Raw genomic sequence first — 12,459 nt, forward strand, 5'->3', positions numbered from 1 at the left:
AGCATCCTCAGGATGCTCCGGGCATTGCTGTAATCACTGGCGATCGTGACCCTCCCCTGTGTGATGTCACACTGAGGGGGCATGGCCTGCATCGGGCCCACAAATAATGTTATATATATCAAAATGGCCCCCAGCAGAAAAAAGGTTCCACACCCCTGATGAATACGGTCATCTTTGACTCTCACTAGCAGATCCATGACAAATCTAACAGAGATTTGATCGCCTGGAGGTCATGACAAGCGGCTGGCTCGGCCAGTCTACAGCCAGCTTAACTTTCATCCAAATAAATTTTCTTTTCTTTTTTTTTACTAATCTACAAAATATGCAAACCTTTCCTGCTGCTAAGTTTAAATGTTTTTTTTTTCTTCACAGTAGAATTGTGCCATAGAAGTGAAAAACTTAATAAAAAAAAAAAATCATATAAATATCTTTGTGGGAACAATATATATTTATAATATATGTGAAGAGGTTTTCTGGCATTCTAACTTCACATCATACAGCGTATAAGTCTACAGAGTGCTGCTGCTGCTGCCCGGTCATAAATCAGCGAGCGCTCCTGTACTGTAAATGGTTTAATATTATTTTATCAGTGGCGGCTCTGGTCCTAATGCGTGTTGCCTAAGGGAATGATAAACTACTGCTTTCAACAGCTGCGATAATATTAGACTTATAAATGTATTGTTCCAGTTCCTTTCTGAAGCCACAAACTTTGTGTTTTATAACGTACTGTATCCTTCAAATGAAGCTCTGCTTTCTCAGTCCGCTCTCTCCCCATTTACCATCTCCCATCTCGTAACCATCCCGTTCTTCACCCTCAGCTGTATTGCTCAGTATGACTACCCTAGTAATCTTTATTGTATTTTAAGCTCAGCGTATGCTATGTTACTGCTATTGCTAAAATATAAAGTCCATTTTGGTAAGGCTGGGTGAGGGCATCATGATAAAGTTCTCTAGATATCGGTTTTAGCGGAAGGATCCCAAGTGTGAGCTGGTACCATGAGAAGTAGTGTCAGAACATGGATAGGAGAACATGAAGTTCACTGCGTACTTCATGTCTTTACTTTTCTTGTCCCACTTGTGGATGGCGGTGAGCAAAAGCTTATTGTCCACCTTCCGACCCATAATCAGGAAGCTGCCACTTAGGTTGTCAAGTTGTGGGCAAGGGCATCCTGCCGCGTTCTTAATGTACAAGACCAGCTTGCGGAATTCTTTCCTCTTCAGTTTTCCAGCCTTTAGAACTTTCTTCTTCTTTTGGGCGGCTATGAGCTTTCGGTCTCCGTTCTCGATCTTCACCTCTTTAATCCGCATCCGCAGAACTGAAAAAGAAATACACAAGTCAGTCGAGCTGGAGAGCCGAATGCACACTTTTTGGAGTTTCTGTTCATTTTCCTTATCTACTAGAACGTCAATTTATTCGGAGTCACGACAAGAAAGCAAATGATACATGGGCCTCAATATGGCGCAAGAGCAAAGGCCAGGCTTTCTCATTGTCATTAGATTCTGTAGGGGAGATGTATCAAATCTTCGAGTGAGATAAAGTTGAGAAGTTGACCTTAGCAGTAACCAATCAGCTTCTTTCAGTCATCCTATAGACTGTGCTATATAAACTTCTCCACTTAAATCTCTCACAATAGTTTGAAATATATCCCCCTTGTATCAAGAGAAAGTACCAAACAGTCAGCTCCCGACTGCCATGTTACAGGCCGTGTTTGAAAAAAGACAGTTAGGAGCTAATTGGTTGGTATTTTCAAAGAGGTTTACTACGGCTTGGAGAGAGATTAATGTGTCAACATCTTCTGATCACTATCGCAATCTCGGGATGACGATAAGGGTGACCAATATAGAAAAAGTGCTTTATTGCTAAAATAAAGCATCTTTTCATTGTTGATCAATTAAAAAAAAATATACTTTTTTTTAATACAAAGATGCACATGGAAGCCCAAGACCGAATTGTGCCCTGTACTAAAGAAATGTTAATGAGTTTATTTTTAATAAATGCACAACAAGCATTCACATGCACACATGTCTTAAGTGGACATTGAACTGATAAATTGTAATAATCTGGAACTTCTTTTCCAATGGAATGGTCTCTACCTCTTTTCTTTGCTTGATGTGTACGGGCTGAAATTAATTGGCCTACTTAGCTGAAAGTTCAAGGAGCCCATTTCATACTTGCCTACTACAGCGGAAATTGCCGGAGGCTCCTGAATTTTCGGATCCTAGTGAAACGGGCAGATAAAAATGGGAATTGGAGTCTGAATGGAAGGGGAGGGAGTAAAATTAAGCGAAAAAACATCAGTTATTCCTGCCCCCCTCCCCACGGACCCGGGAATTGCAACATTATGCCAGGGCAGGGCATAATGACATGAGAGCCCGTCACTCCCGAAGTAGCCAGTTGCATCTCCTCTCTGGGCATCTACTGGAGAAGAGATGAAAAAAGTTGGCAAGTATAGACTATCCATGATCACTTACGCCCTTTAAATATGTGGAAGAGTTTGCGAGTTTGCCTTTGTGAACCTACGCCATCTGTAGATGGTGTTGGTTTCCCGTGCCTCATTCCTTTCTACAGTATCGGATGGAGGTCCTGGTGGTGAAGAGGGATCCGATCTCCACCCCCTCCGGCACTGCGTTCCCTCCGGCAGTTCGTGCATGCGCACAAACACTGCCAGCTCTGTCCCAGGATTGTAAAAATCTGCCGGAATGAGCTATGGTAAGTGTCACGGGGACAGCTGCTCTTTGGAGAAGCATATCCCCACACCGGAGTGATATTGAATCGGTCCATTATTTTAGTATCCACCATCTCAGCTTGTGGTGAGTTTGATATTAAATTATATGGGAGGATGATCAGCCACGAAAATGAATAGACCTCCAAGTAAGGTTTCTTTGCTCTCTGTTACTTTGATCCCAGCATATATATATATACCGTCCATAAACTTGTGTCTATATGTGTCCAACCTCTGCATTCAATGGGCTATTATCTGGAATCTGATCTGTAAATGCCAGTAGAGTGATTGCTAATAATTTCAAGCATAAACATGTAAATAATAACTATGCAAAAAGTAATAGGCACCAATTTAATATTTCGAAGGCTTGATAGAAATATTTGAATTTATATTTATATAATCTATATATTTCTGAACTCACAGAAACATTATAGACTGAGGCTAAATATAAGTTGCATTATATAGCACACAGTACGAATTATCAGCGCATCGTAGGTTTGCATTTTTCATAAAAGTAATTTGTTAAGTCACACAATCGCCCATTGATTATCTCTCTAGAGCCAAAGAACAATTCCTATTCATTTCATACAGCAACTAGTGGGAGCATAAGCATGCACAGTATGGATGGATGAACTGCCTCCGAGGGGCCACAGAGGTGTGGCTGGATGGGAGTCTTTCAATACCCTCTCTGTGACTGGGATAAAACTCCCTTTTGTATGGATCCCCTTTCTAGCCTTCAAGGTAAAAACTGTGGCTATGTACTGTACGACTAGGGGGCCAGTATCGGTGCTAGAATGGGTATGCAAACTCAGGTAAAGTACAGTAAGGGAGTGGGATGGGCATGTAGCCATGGCTATCAGCGGCTGGCTGTTGATTGACAGCCAGGCCACTCACAGCCAATGAGCGGTTGGTTACCATAGTAGCAGCCACTGATTGACTGGCGGCCCTACAAGTGTAGGGAACCTTGTAGGTCCTGTCTCTTGTGGAGAAGAGCTGTATGTGTATACACAAGTATATGCAAGTATCGGCATGCAGGGGAGGCTTGCTGGGACCTATAGTCCCCATGTAAAAGACAATATTAGTTGTATTCTAATATTGTACATAGTGGTGCCCCTTATACAGTGCCCCCAGTAGTGGTCCCCCTTTTACAGTGCCCCCACTAGTGCCCTTTATACAGTGCCCCCTGTAGTGGTCCACATTATGTAGTGCCCCTTACATATACAAAGACAACAACAAAAAACAATACTTACTTGAATCCCAACTTCTGCACCTGCCACCACCCGCTCCTCCGTCCTCCCGGCCCGCTCGGCACTATGGGAGAGACGTCATAACTTATCTACCTTCACCCACTGCAGGAGCCGGAAGGCGGAGCTCATGAGTCAGCTCCGGCCCGGCTACAGCCGTGGGTGCAGCAGCCAATGAGAGTCTGTCTGACTCTCATTGGCTGCTAAAACAAATACACTGCTTCCGGGTAGTAGACTTGTATTACGCGACGGTGTATTTGTTTTGCTGTGTAGTGCAGACCGCACTCACTGCAGTCAGCACTACACTAACTGAAATGGACTTGGACCGGTCCGACGGCGTCCAGGGCACAAGCCCTGCCCAACCCCTCTAGTTACGCCACTGCCTACCACCCTAAGCTGCAGGGAGTTTAGAAACAAACTTTGTTGTTTTAAAAGACAAGGTTTTGGCCCATATGTAAATACACCGTGGTCCTGGCATGATTTCGGCAAGATCGTTGGTAGATTTAAAGCGGCAAATTCGTTTTAAAATAAAACCGAGTTGTTTTTGCCTTAAAACTAATTTCCCTTTTAAATCTAGGCCAGTGGTAGCAAAACTGATGTGCCGTGGGTTGATGATCCAGAATCAAATACAATTATTTATGGCTTTTGTGATAGGCAAAATCAGTGCTGGCGGCTGCCGATTATAAAATATGTGGAAAAGCAGAAGACCAACCCTTTCCTGCACCACATAACTGTACCTAAGGATGACAGGTAAGCACAAGGTACTTTGGCCCTGATTCAGAGCCGGACGCTCTGACCAGAGCGCTCGCTCTGAATCAGGGCCCACCTCCATAAATATGGAGCGTCCTCCTGGACGCTCGTATAGCTGTGGGTCACCACCCACAGCATATACGAGCGTGCAGGATGATGGTGACCATCGCCACTGCGAGCAGAAGCCTGCTGGTGAGTTTCTCAACTGCAAGGCCAGGAGTGATTTTGGCTCTATCAGAGCCAAAATCACTCCCACTGACATCACTAGTGATGTCAGTGGGGCCGGCTTCAGACGGTAGGCGTTCCCTTGGGAACGCCTCCGTCTGGCAGGCACGCCCCCGGCACGCCCACCAAAGGGGGCGTGCTGTCAATCAACATCGACGTCACGCCCCCTTTGATCAGACACTACGAGCGAAGGAAAGTCCTTCGCTCGTCGCGTCTCGCGCATGCGCACGACGGAGCTCCCTCCGTCGTGCGCATGCGCAGTGCAGACCATCGACCCACTTGCGAGCGGACAGCCGCTCGCGAGTGGGTCTGAATCAGTGCCTTTATTTCATAATGTTTTCAGAATTGCTAGTTTTCACCTAGGGGGAAAAAATACTGAAACTTCAAGAAAGTTTGGGAACCACAGATCAAAAATCACACCGGAACCAGCAAATTGCAACCTATTATAGTATTTGGGCTTTTGTCTTTAAGTTTAACAGGCATAGTTTTTTCAATGCAAGGGGGCTGACTCAGACTTCTCTGGTGCTTTTTGTTTTTTTTACCTCTGAGATAAGTGAACACATGAAATGATGGTAGAAAGTTCATGTCGGTGGTTTGTCTTCCCTGCCAGCTGGGCATGTTTTACCAAAGATTTATGGAAACATAACATTAAGTAAATCCCACTTAAAAATACACATTTTATCGTGTAGACCACAGTTTTGGATCCCTTCCCACTTTCTCCCCATTTATTAGTTTATTCACTTAAAGCCTTGTAGCTTTGGCCCACGTTGGCAGTCAGCTCGCCTTTTACACTCAGTAGTGTGAAACCATTAATTGCAAACATAAGGAGGCAGTGTCCTTCCACAACAGCTGTTCCTATGGAATTGTCTTCATTTTTGTTTTTTTAAATGTTTTTGAAAATCCAATTTTTGGATGTTTTCCATATATATATATTGTCACAAGATCATGTTCAGGTGTGCTGTCTCCTGGGGTAAACCTGCGGCAGCCAGTCAATAGTACACCAGCAGACCAGCAGTCCAGTGCCTAGGTACAAGTAACCGCAGCTCATATTATTTGGCAGCATAAAATAAACAAAGCATAAAAAAAAATCCTAGCCTGTACGGCTCTAGCTAACATTAAGTTCCCTTTCTTTGGGTGGAAGAATCTACTGTCCAGCTCACAAACAAAACCAGTGTCTCTCAGAAGGCCTCCAGCCTTTCCACCAGGCAGTGAGATACTGTACTGTCCCACCAGGCAGTGAGATACTGTACTGTCCCACCAGGCAGTGAGATACTGTACTGTCCCACCAGGCAGTGAGATACTGTACTGTCCCACCAGGCAGTGAGATACTGTACTGTCCCACCAGGCAGTGAGATACTGTACTGTCCCACCAGGCAGTGAGATACTGTACTGTCCACGGAAACTGACACACCTTTTATCAGCCTTTCACAGGTGCTCCGGCAATCAAGGTTGCTCAATACCTAATGATAATCACACAGATGTTAAGAACCTGGGACATATGTACATCCTATCAATAACTTCCCCAGACCCTTTATCCATACTTGCCTACCTTTATATTTCTTTTCCTGGGAGATGCCTGGGTAAGACAATCAGGAGGGTGGTGACGGGGGCAGGGCCTGATGATTTGCGTCATTAAGCCCCAACCCCCTCGTGGCAAAATGCTGTGATTGGCTAAAATTTAAATAAGAGGTGGAGCCAAATGATGTGATTATTCATGATTTGCGTCATTTGGCTCCACCCCTCATTTAAATTAAGCCCCACCCCCTGCATGGAGACCCGCGATCACCACGGAAATTCTGCCCACTTAACTAGGAATTGGGCAGAATGCGGGAGAAGTACCTACCCTTCTGGGGGTGCAGGGGGTTACCTAAAAAATCGAGAGCCTCCCGCGAATTCCGGGAGGGTAGGCATGTATGCCTTTATCACTATATGTATATATATATATATATATATTTTTTTTTTTTTGTATATATAGTTTTTAAAGATGTTCTTACTTTCCCTTACTTAACTGTCTCTAAATGAACAGTGTAACACCTGTGTTAAGTAATGGCTGCATAGATGTCATATATGGGGTGCAATACATCCCGCCACCCTTCGCATACATACATACATGACCTCTTCCCCCACCGATAGAGATTCGCCTCATTGCTGAGACACAACCCCCATATCTTCCCTATTACCTTTATTCCGCATATCATGGAATGTTTCTGGGATTATGTATCCGGCAGTCACTGGGGCACAGGCTCCAATATAAGCCCAACACTGTGATGAGTAAGAAGTAAAGTGATAGCTTATGTACACATGCACAACAGAAACGTTGCAATGGGCTTTGCGGTCAGTCCCAGCCCACGCTAGATCCCTCTCCAGCCGGGCTGCTCTATTGGGGGTAAGGGAGCTAACGACATCTGAAGATGACATTAGCTATTGGAGGTTTGTTGAACAGCCATCCCCATCATTTTCTATACTGCCATCCAAGGGCGTTTCTAGAGAGGAGGGGGCCCGTGTGCACTCTCCGACACGAGCCCCCTCCTCTCCGCCCGGCATCGCACTGAACTGTGCGCGACCAGCGCCCTAGTTATAGACTCTGGGCACTAGAGTGTGCCCAGAGTCTATAGTGTGTGCACAAGGCACCGGGAAAATGGCCATGGCGGCCATTTTCCCTGTACTGCGCATGCGCAAATGACAGGAAAATGGCCACCGCGACCATTATCCAGTCGTTTTACAGCACCGGACCCCCGCGCTGAAGTCGGACTCCGGAGAAGTAAGTAATATTATGGGTGCACAGTGTGCGGTGTGGGGCCCCCATGGACCCAGGGGCCCGTGTTCCTCGCACACCCTGCACCCATTATAGATACGCCCCTGCTGCCGTCGCTTGCAAAGCAAGATATATCTCAGATATCACCTGCTTTATACCTTTGCTAAATCAATATGGAACGTATGTCTGACATTTCCGCATGTTTCAGGCACAGACTTAGGGCCTGATTCAGAGCCACTCGTAAGCGGCCGCTCGTTCATTCCGAGCGATGTTTGCACAACTGCGCATGCGTACGGATCGTAATACGCATGCGCGAACCAGTCAGTGTGGCCGAAAATCGTTTGTTCGCTAAATAGCGAATGCCTGCTATTTTGAGTGACAGGAGGAGGCGTATGTGGGTGGTAACAGGGGAAGGTGCTTGAAAACGGGGAGTGGAGATCCGAACGCAGGCGTGCTTAAAGGTCAAAACGGGCGTTTTATGGGTGTGCATAATTAATACAGCAGCGTCATTGACCACGTCACTGGGTTATTTTATAGTCAGAACTGCTCGCAAGATTGCGGTAGGAAAAACCAACCACAAGAATAGCAAGCAGTTCATATGCTGGTCGATGTACTCGATTAATCTAATAAATAGGACGTAGGATGCGAGCGGCCAGGGGGCGTAGTTTTCCAAAAAACGTCCGCATGTTTTGTTCGCTCATTCAGACCTAGAGGCGTGAACAGACCGCAAAGAGCGAAAGGGTTCATTTGAATAGCCACCCCTTTTTTCTGAACGAGCAGGCCCAAATAGCGTCCGGCTCTGAATGAGGTCCTTAGTTTTATAATGTGCTCATTACCTCCCGTTTCCATGGTAATACAGAGCAATAAGCATCTTTCTATCATCGGATGGCCATATCCCTTAATGGGTCCAGTACCTCCACACAATCATGTTGAAGCTTGGGCAGCAGTGGATCCACCACACCACCAGGTCTACTCCATTCCTAAAAAGTGGGGGAGAGGAGTCCAGATGCCAATGTGTGGGGACAGTGTAGTTCCCTTAAAGAATGCCCAGTGTTGTCACTAACACAGGTAAGCAAATGGGGTCACAGTCCAGGCATCTCCTCTGGGGCACGATCTGACAGGTGCGACCACTATGATCTCCAGATGCTAAGCCACTGGTCTACATAAATATAGCTCCAATTAGCAGCAACTTCTGAGTTATTGTCTCCTGCAACGAGAACTTTCCTGGCATTCACTGAGAAATGAAATGGTACCACAAAGGCGGCATAAAGCCTTTGTTGGGCTCAGGGCACTTAAGACGGGGGGCCCACCCAAACTGCTCCCCCTCTTGTCAGCACTGCCCCCACTTGTTTATCCAGCCCAACCCTACTTTTCGTTAGGTCTGGCCCTACTCACCCGGCCCTTAGGAAATGCACAAGACTGCACAGTGCAGACCGGGGGACTTTGCCCTTATGCCCCCTCCTTTAATCTGGCTCTGGGTACCGCTGACCCTTCTCTATTTCCTGTAAAAACATATTCAGTTATTTGTGGGGTTTAGTTCCACTGTAAGTGTGCATCCAGATGGACATTTTGTCTAAAAAAAACAATTAAAATATATTGGATAAATATGTTTTAAAAAGACTTCTTGAAATCCTAGTATGTGATTGGCTGACGTGCTAGAGCTCGGGCATACTATGAGGCGTATTGACATTTATGGCTCCATACTGCATAAAGTCTCGCTTTCATTACCTGTATCTTTAATAACCTGATCTTCAGTGCTGACACGCCAATACACTTGTGCCGTTGTGAGATCCCAGACTGATCCAGGCCAGCTGGACACAACACACACACACACGAACGGCCGATCCAAAATACTCGCCGTCCTATTCATCACAATTCCACTCACATTCATCCATCCTGGTGGCATAGGAGGAGGAATGAATGTGTGGTCTGTAATCGCTACACCTAGCCCTTACCTTCCATGCCTGCTGCCAGAGCAGTTCTCCAACTGATATTAGTAAAGACTGCACTCATATCATAGTTGGAATGTGGAGGTAAACTTCTCTTCAGTTTGAAACACACATTCAGCCAAATTCCTTTTCTCCCCTCACAGCTCCAGTACTGAAGGTGATAGCTTCCTGAGTCTTAGACTGACTATAAATGGTAAGTAAACATTTTAGTTTCATGAATGCTGGGATTTTTAGATTTTTTTTTTCAGGTTTCCATATTCCATGAACCAGGCTGCTGACAGACCTCCCGTGCTGAATGCAATATGCGCTCTCTGAGCAAAGACTAACAATATTGTTGGCGTAGTCTGACGGCGGCTGTAATGCCTGTCAGATGGTGCAGCTGCAGAGAACACAGTTGCTTTATAACGACGGACATGGCCATAACTAGCTAGAGGCAGAGACACCATTGCCGCCACAAGACCCTTGCTCCTGGCTAGCAGGGTGCCTGGACCGGTCCTGCCGCGGCACCTGCACAGCATCCTATGGATGCTCCAGACAGGCACCCTGCACAGTATATGCAGACGATCGTCCCGAGGACGCCCGGTCAGCGCTACACTTACCAGAGTTGCCGACCACACCCTCTTCTGTGCAACATAATTGCGCCATGCGCGCGACATCATGACGTCATGCACTATGGGAGCGGGGCTGGCACAAGGTGCAATTGTGCCCTGTTCCGGCTCTGACGACGGAAAGCGCTCTCCGCAGTATTCATGTGTAGCTGATGCATCCACTGTAATGATGTAGTTAGCATGTCTGCGCTGACAATGTAAACGGTAATAATGTCGACACCAGAATGTTGAATTCTACTATGTTGGTGTGGTTAATGACGACATTCAACACGTCCAAAATGTCAACCTATGACATGTCTATATAGCCAAATGACAACAATAAAATCATTAGGGTTAGAATTAGGGTTAGTGGTTGATATTGTGAAGATGCTGACTTTTTGTCAATGTCGACATGTTGCTGACATACAGTAGAATATGTCAACGTGTATTCTGTCGTCATGGAGTACCTGATGACATTATGTAGTGGACATCATGAGTGTTGACATTCTCACCGTTGTAATAACATACAGTATGTATCCCCCACTGTACATACGTAACAGGTATGTACACTGCATGCATCAGTTCACTTGCACAAAAAAGTGGGACAGTCGCAGGTAGCCTGGGTGCTTTCATTTATTCAAATACAAAATGCAAAAGTATGCCAGTTATACAAGTAACGAATACAGGGCCTGATTCAGAGCCGGATGCTATTTGCGCTCGCTCGTTCAGAAAAAGGGGCCGGATATTTAAATAGAGCGCTCGCTCATTGCGGTCTGTTGACGCCTCTATGTCTGAACGAGCGAACGAAATATGCGCTCGCTATTTTGTAAAAAACGCCTCCTGGCCGCTAGCATCCTACGTCATCTCCGCTATTTATTTGATTAATCGAGTACATCGAAAGGCGTATGAACTGCTCGCAATGCTTGTGGTTGGATTTTCCTACCGTAATCATGCGAGCAGTTCGGGCTAAGAAACAACCAAGTGACGTGGTCGATGACGCTGCTTTGTTAATTATGCACACCCATAAAACGCCCGTTTTGACCTTTTGGCACGCCTGCGTTCGGATCTCCACTCCCCGTTTTCAAGCACCTTCCCCTGTTACCACCCACAAACGCCTCCTCCTGTCACTCAAATTATCAGGCATTCGCTATTTTGCGAGCACATGAATTTCGACCGCACTGCCTGGTTCGCGTATGCGTATTACGAGCCGTACACATGCGCAGTTGTGCGAACATCGCTCGGAACGAACGAGCGGCCGCTTACGAGCGGCTCTGAATCAGGCCCACAGTACATGGGCCCGTGGCCACTCTCAACGGCCCTGCCCTCTGGATCCCCACTCATTCTGAGCTGACTTCTTTTATTGCACATTTATTGCCATTGTATTATATAGTTATTGATATGTGTGCATTAAATTCTTTTTAAATGTCAATGCACTAGATTCTGTTTTATCCATTTTCTCTACATATTAATTGCTGGAGTTCATTACTTGATGGAGATCGACTAAAGAGTGTTATACACGTGTAATACCAGCTACATTGTGTAAGCAGATTTTACAAGTGGAGCCGTTGCCCATAGCGATCAATCAAATTCTAGCTATTATCTTCTAGAAGGTGCTAGATAAATAATAATTAGAATCTGATTGGTTGCTATGGACAACAACTCCACTTCTAAAAACGTGCACTTTAGTAAATATAAACCCCTGGTGTTCAGTAGTAAACTAGAGATGTGCGGTTTGGTTCTCCAGAAATTCCCAATCCACCCGAATTTCATGAATCTGGGTAAATCCGAGTCGCGAATCTAATCTCCTGAGGAGATCCGAGTAAATCCGGGTCGCGGTTCTGATCTTTTTGCGGTTCGGAATTCGGATTTTAAATCCGAATTTCGGGTTTTGGATTGCATAAATTACATGATTTTAGCTGTTTTTAAAACTTTTTATCTATTTTTTATTTTAAAAAATCCAGATCCAAAACCTTGTCGGAGATACAGATCCAAAACTCGGTCCTCAGGACCACACACAGTTCTCGTTTTCCAGGTCACCCAGCAGGTGCACAGGTGTATTCATTACTTACTGACACATTTTAAAAGTTCCACTGGCAGAGCTAATTATATCATTTGTGACTCTGTGAGGAAACCTGAAAAACATGCACTGTTTGGGGTCCTGAGGACCGAGTTTGAGAACCTGTGAGCTAAGGGCCTGATTCAGAGCCGGACGCTATTTGCGGTCGT

At 45.5% G+C, this 12,459-nt stretch overlaps 1 protein-coding gene across 1 annotated transcript in view; it reads right to left on the bottom strand.

Annotated features, from left to right (window-relative positions):
- Positions 1-479: 479 nt before the first annotated feature.
- The window catches only part of SFRP5 (secreted frizzled related protein 5), a 171,619-nt gene continuing 159,639 nt past the window's right edge, over positions 480-12,459 (bottom strand). The window contains exon 3 of the mRNA XM_088482769.1: positions 480-1,316. Coding sequence (XP_088338895.1) covers positions 964-1,316 — 353 coding nt within the window. The 3' untranslated portion in view covers positions 480-963. The remainder of the gene's footprint in view (positions 1,317-12,459) is intronic.

The sequence above is a fragment of the Taudactylus pleione genome, unplaced genomic scaffold, assembly GCF_031769625.1.
Source record: "Taudactylus pleione unplaced genomic scaffold, aTauple2 ptg000292l, whole genome shotgun sequence".
In the NCBI taxonomy this organism is placed as follows: Eukaryota; Metazoa; Chordata; class Amphibia; order Anura; family Myobatrachidae; genus Taudactylus; species Taudactylus pleione.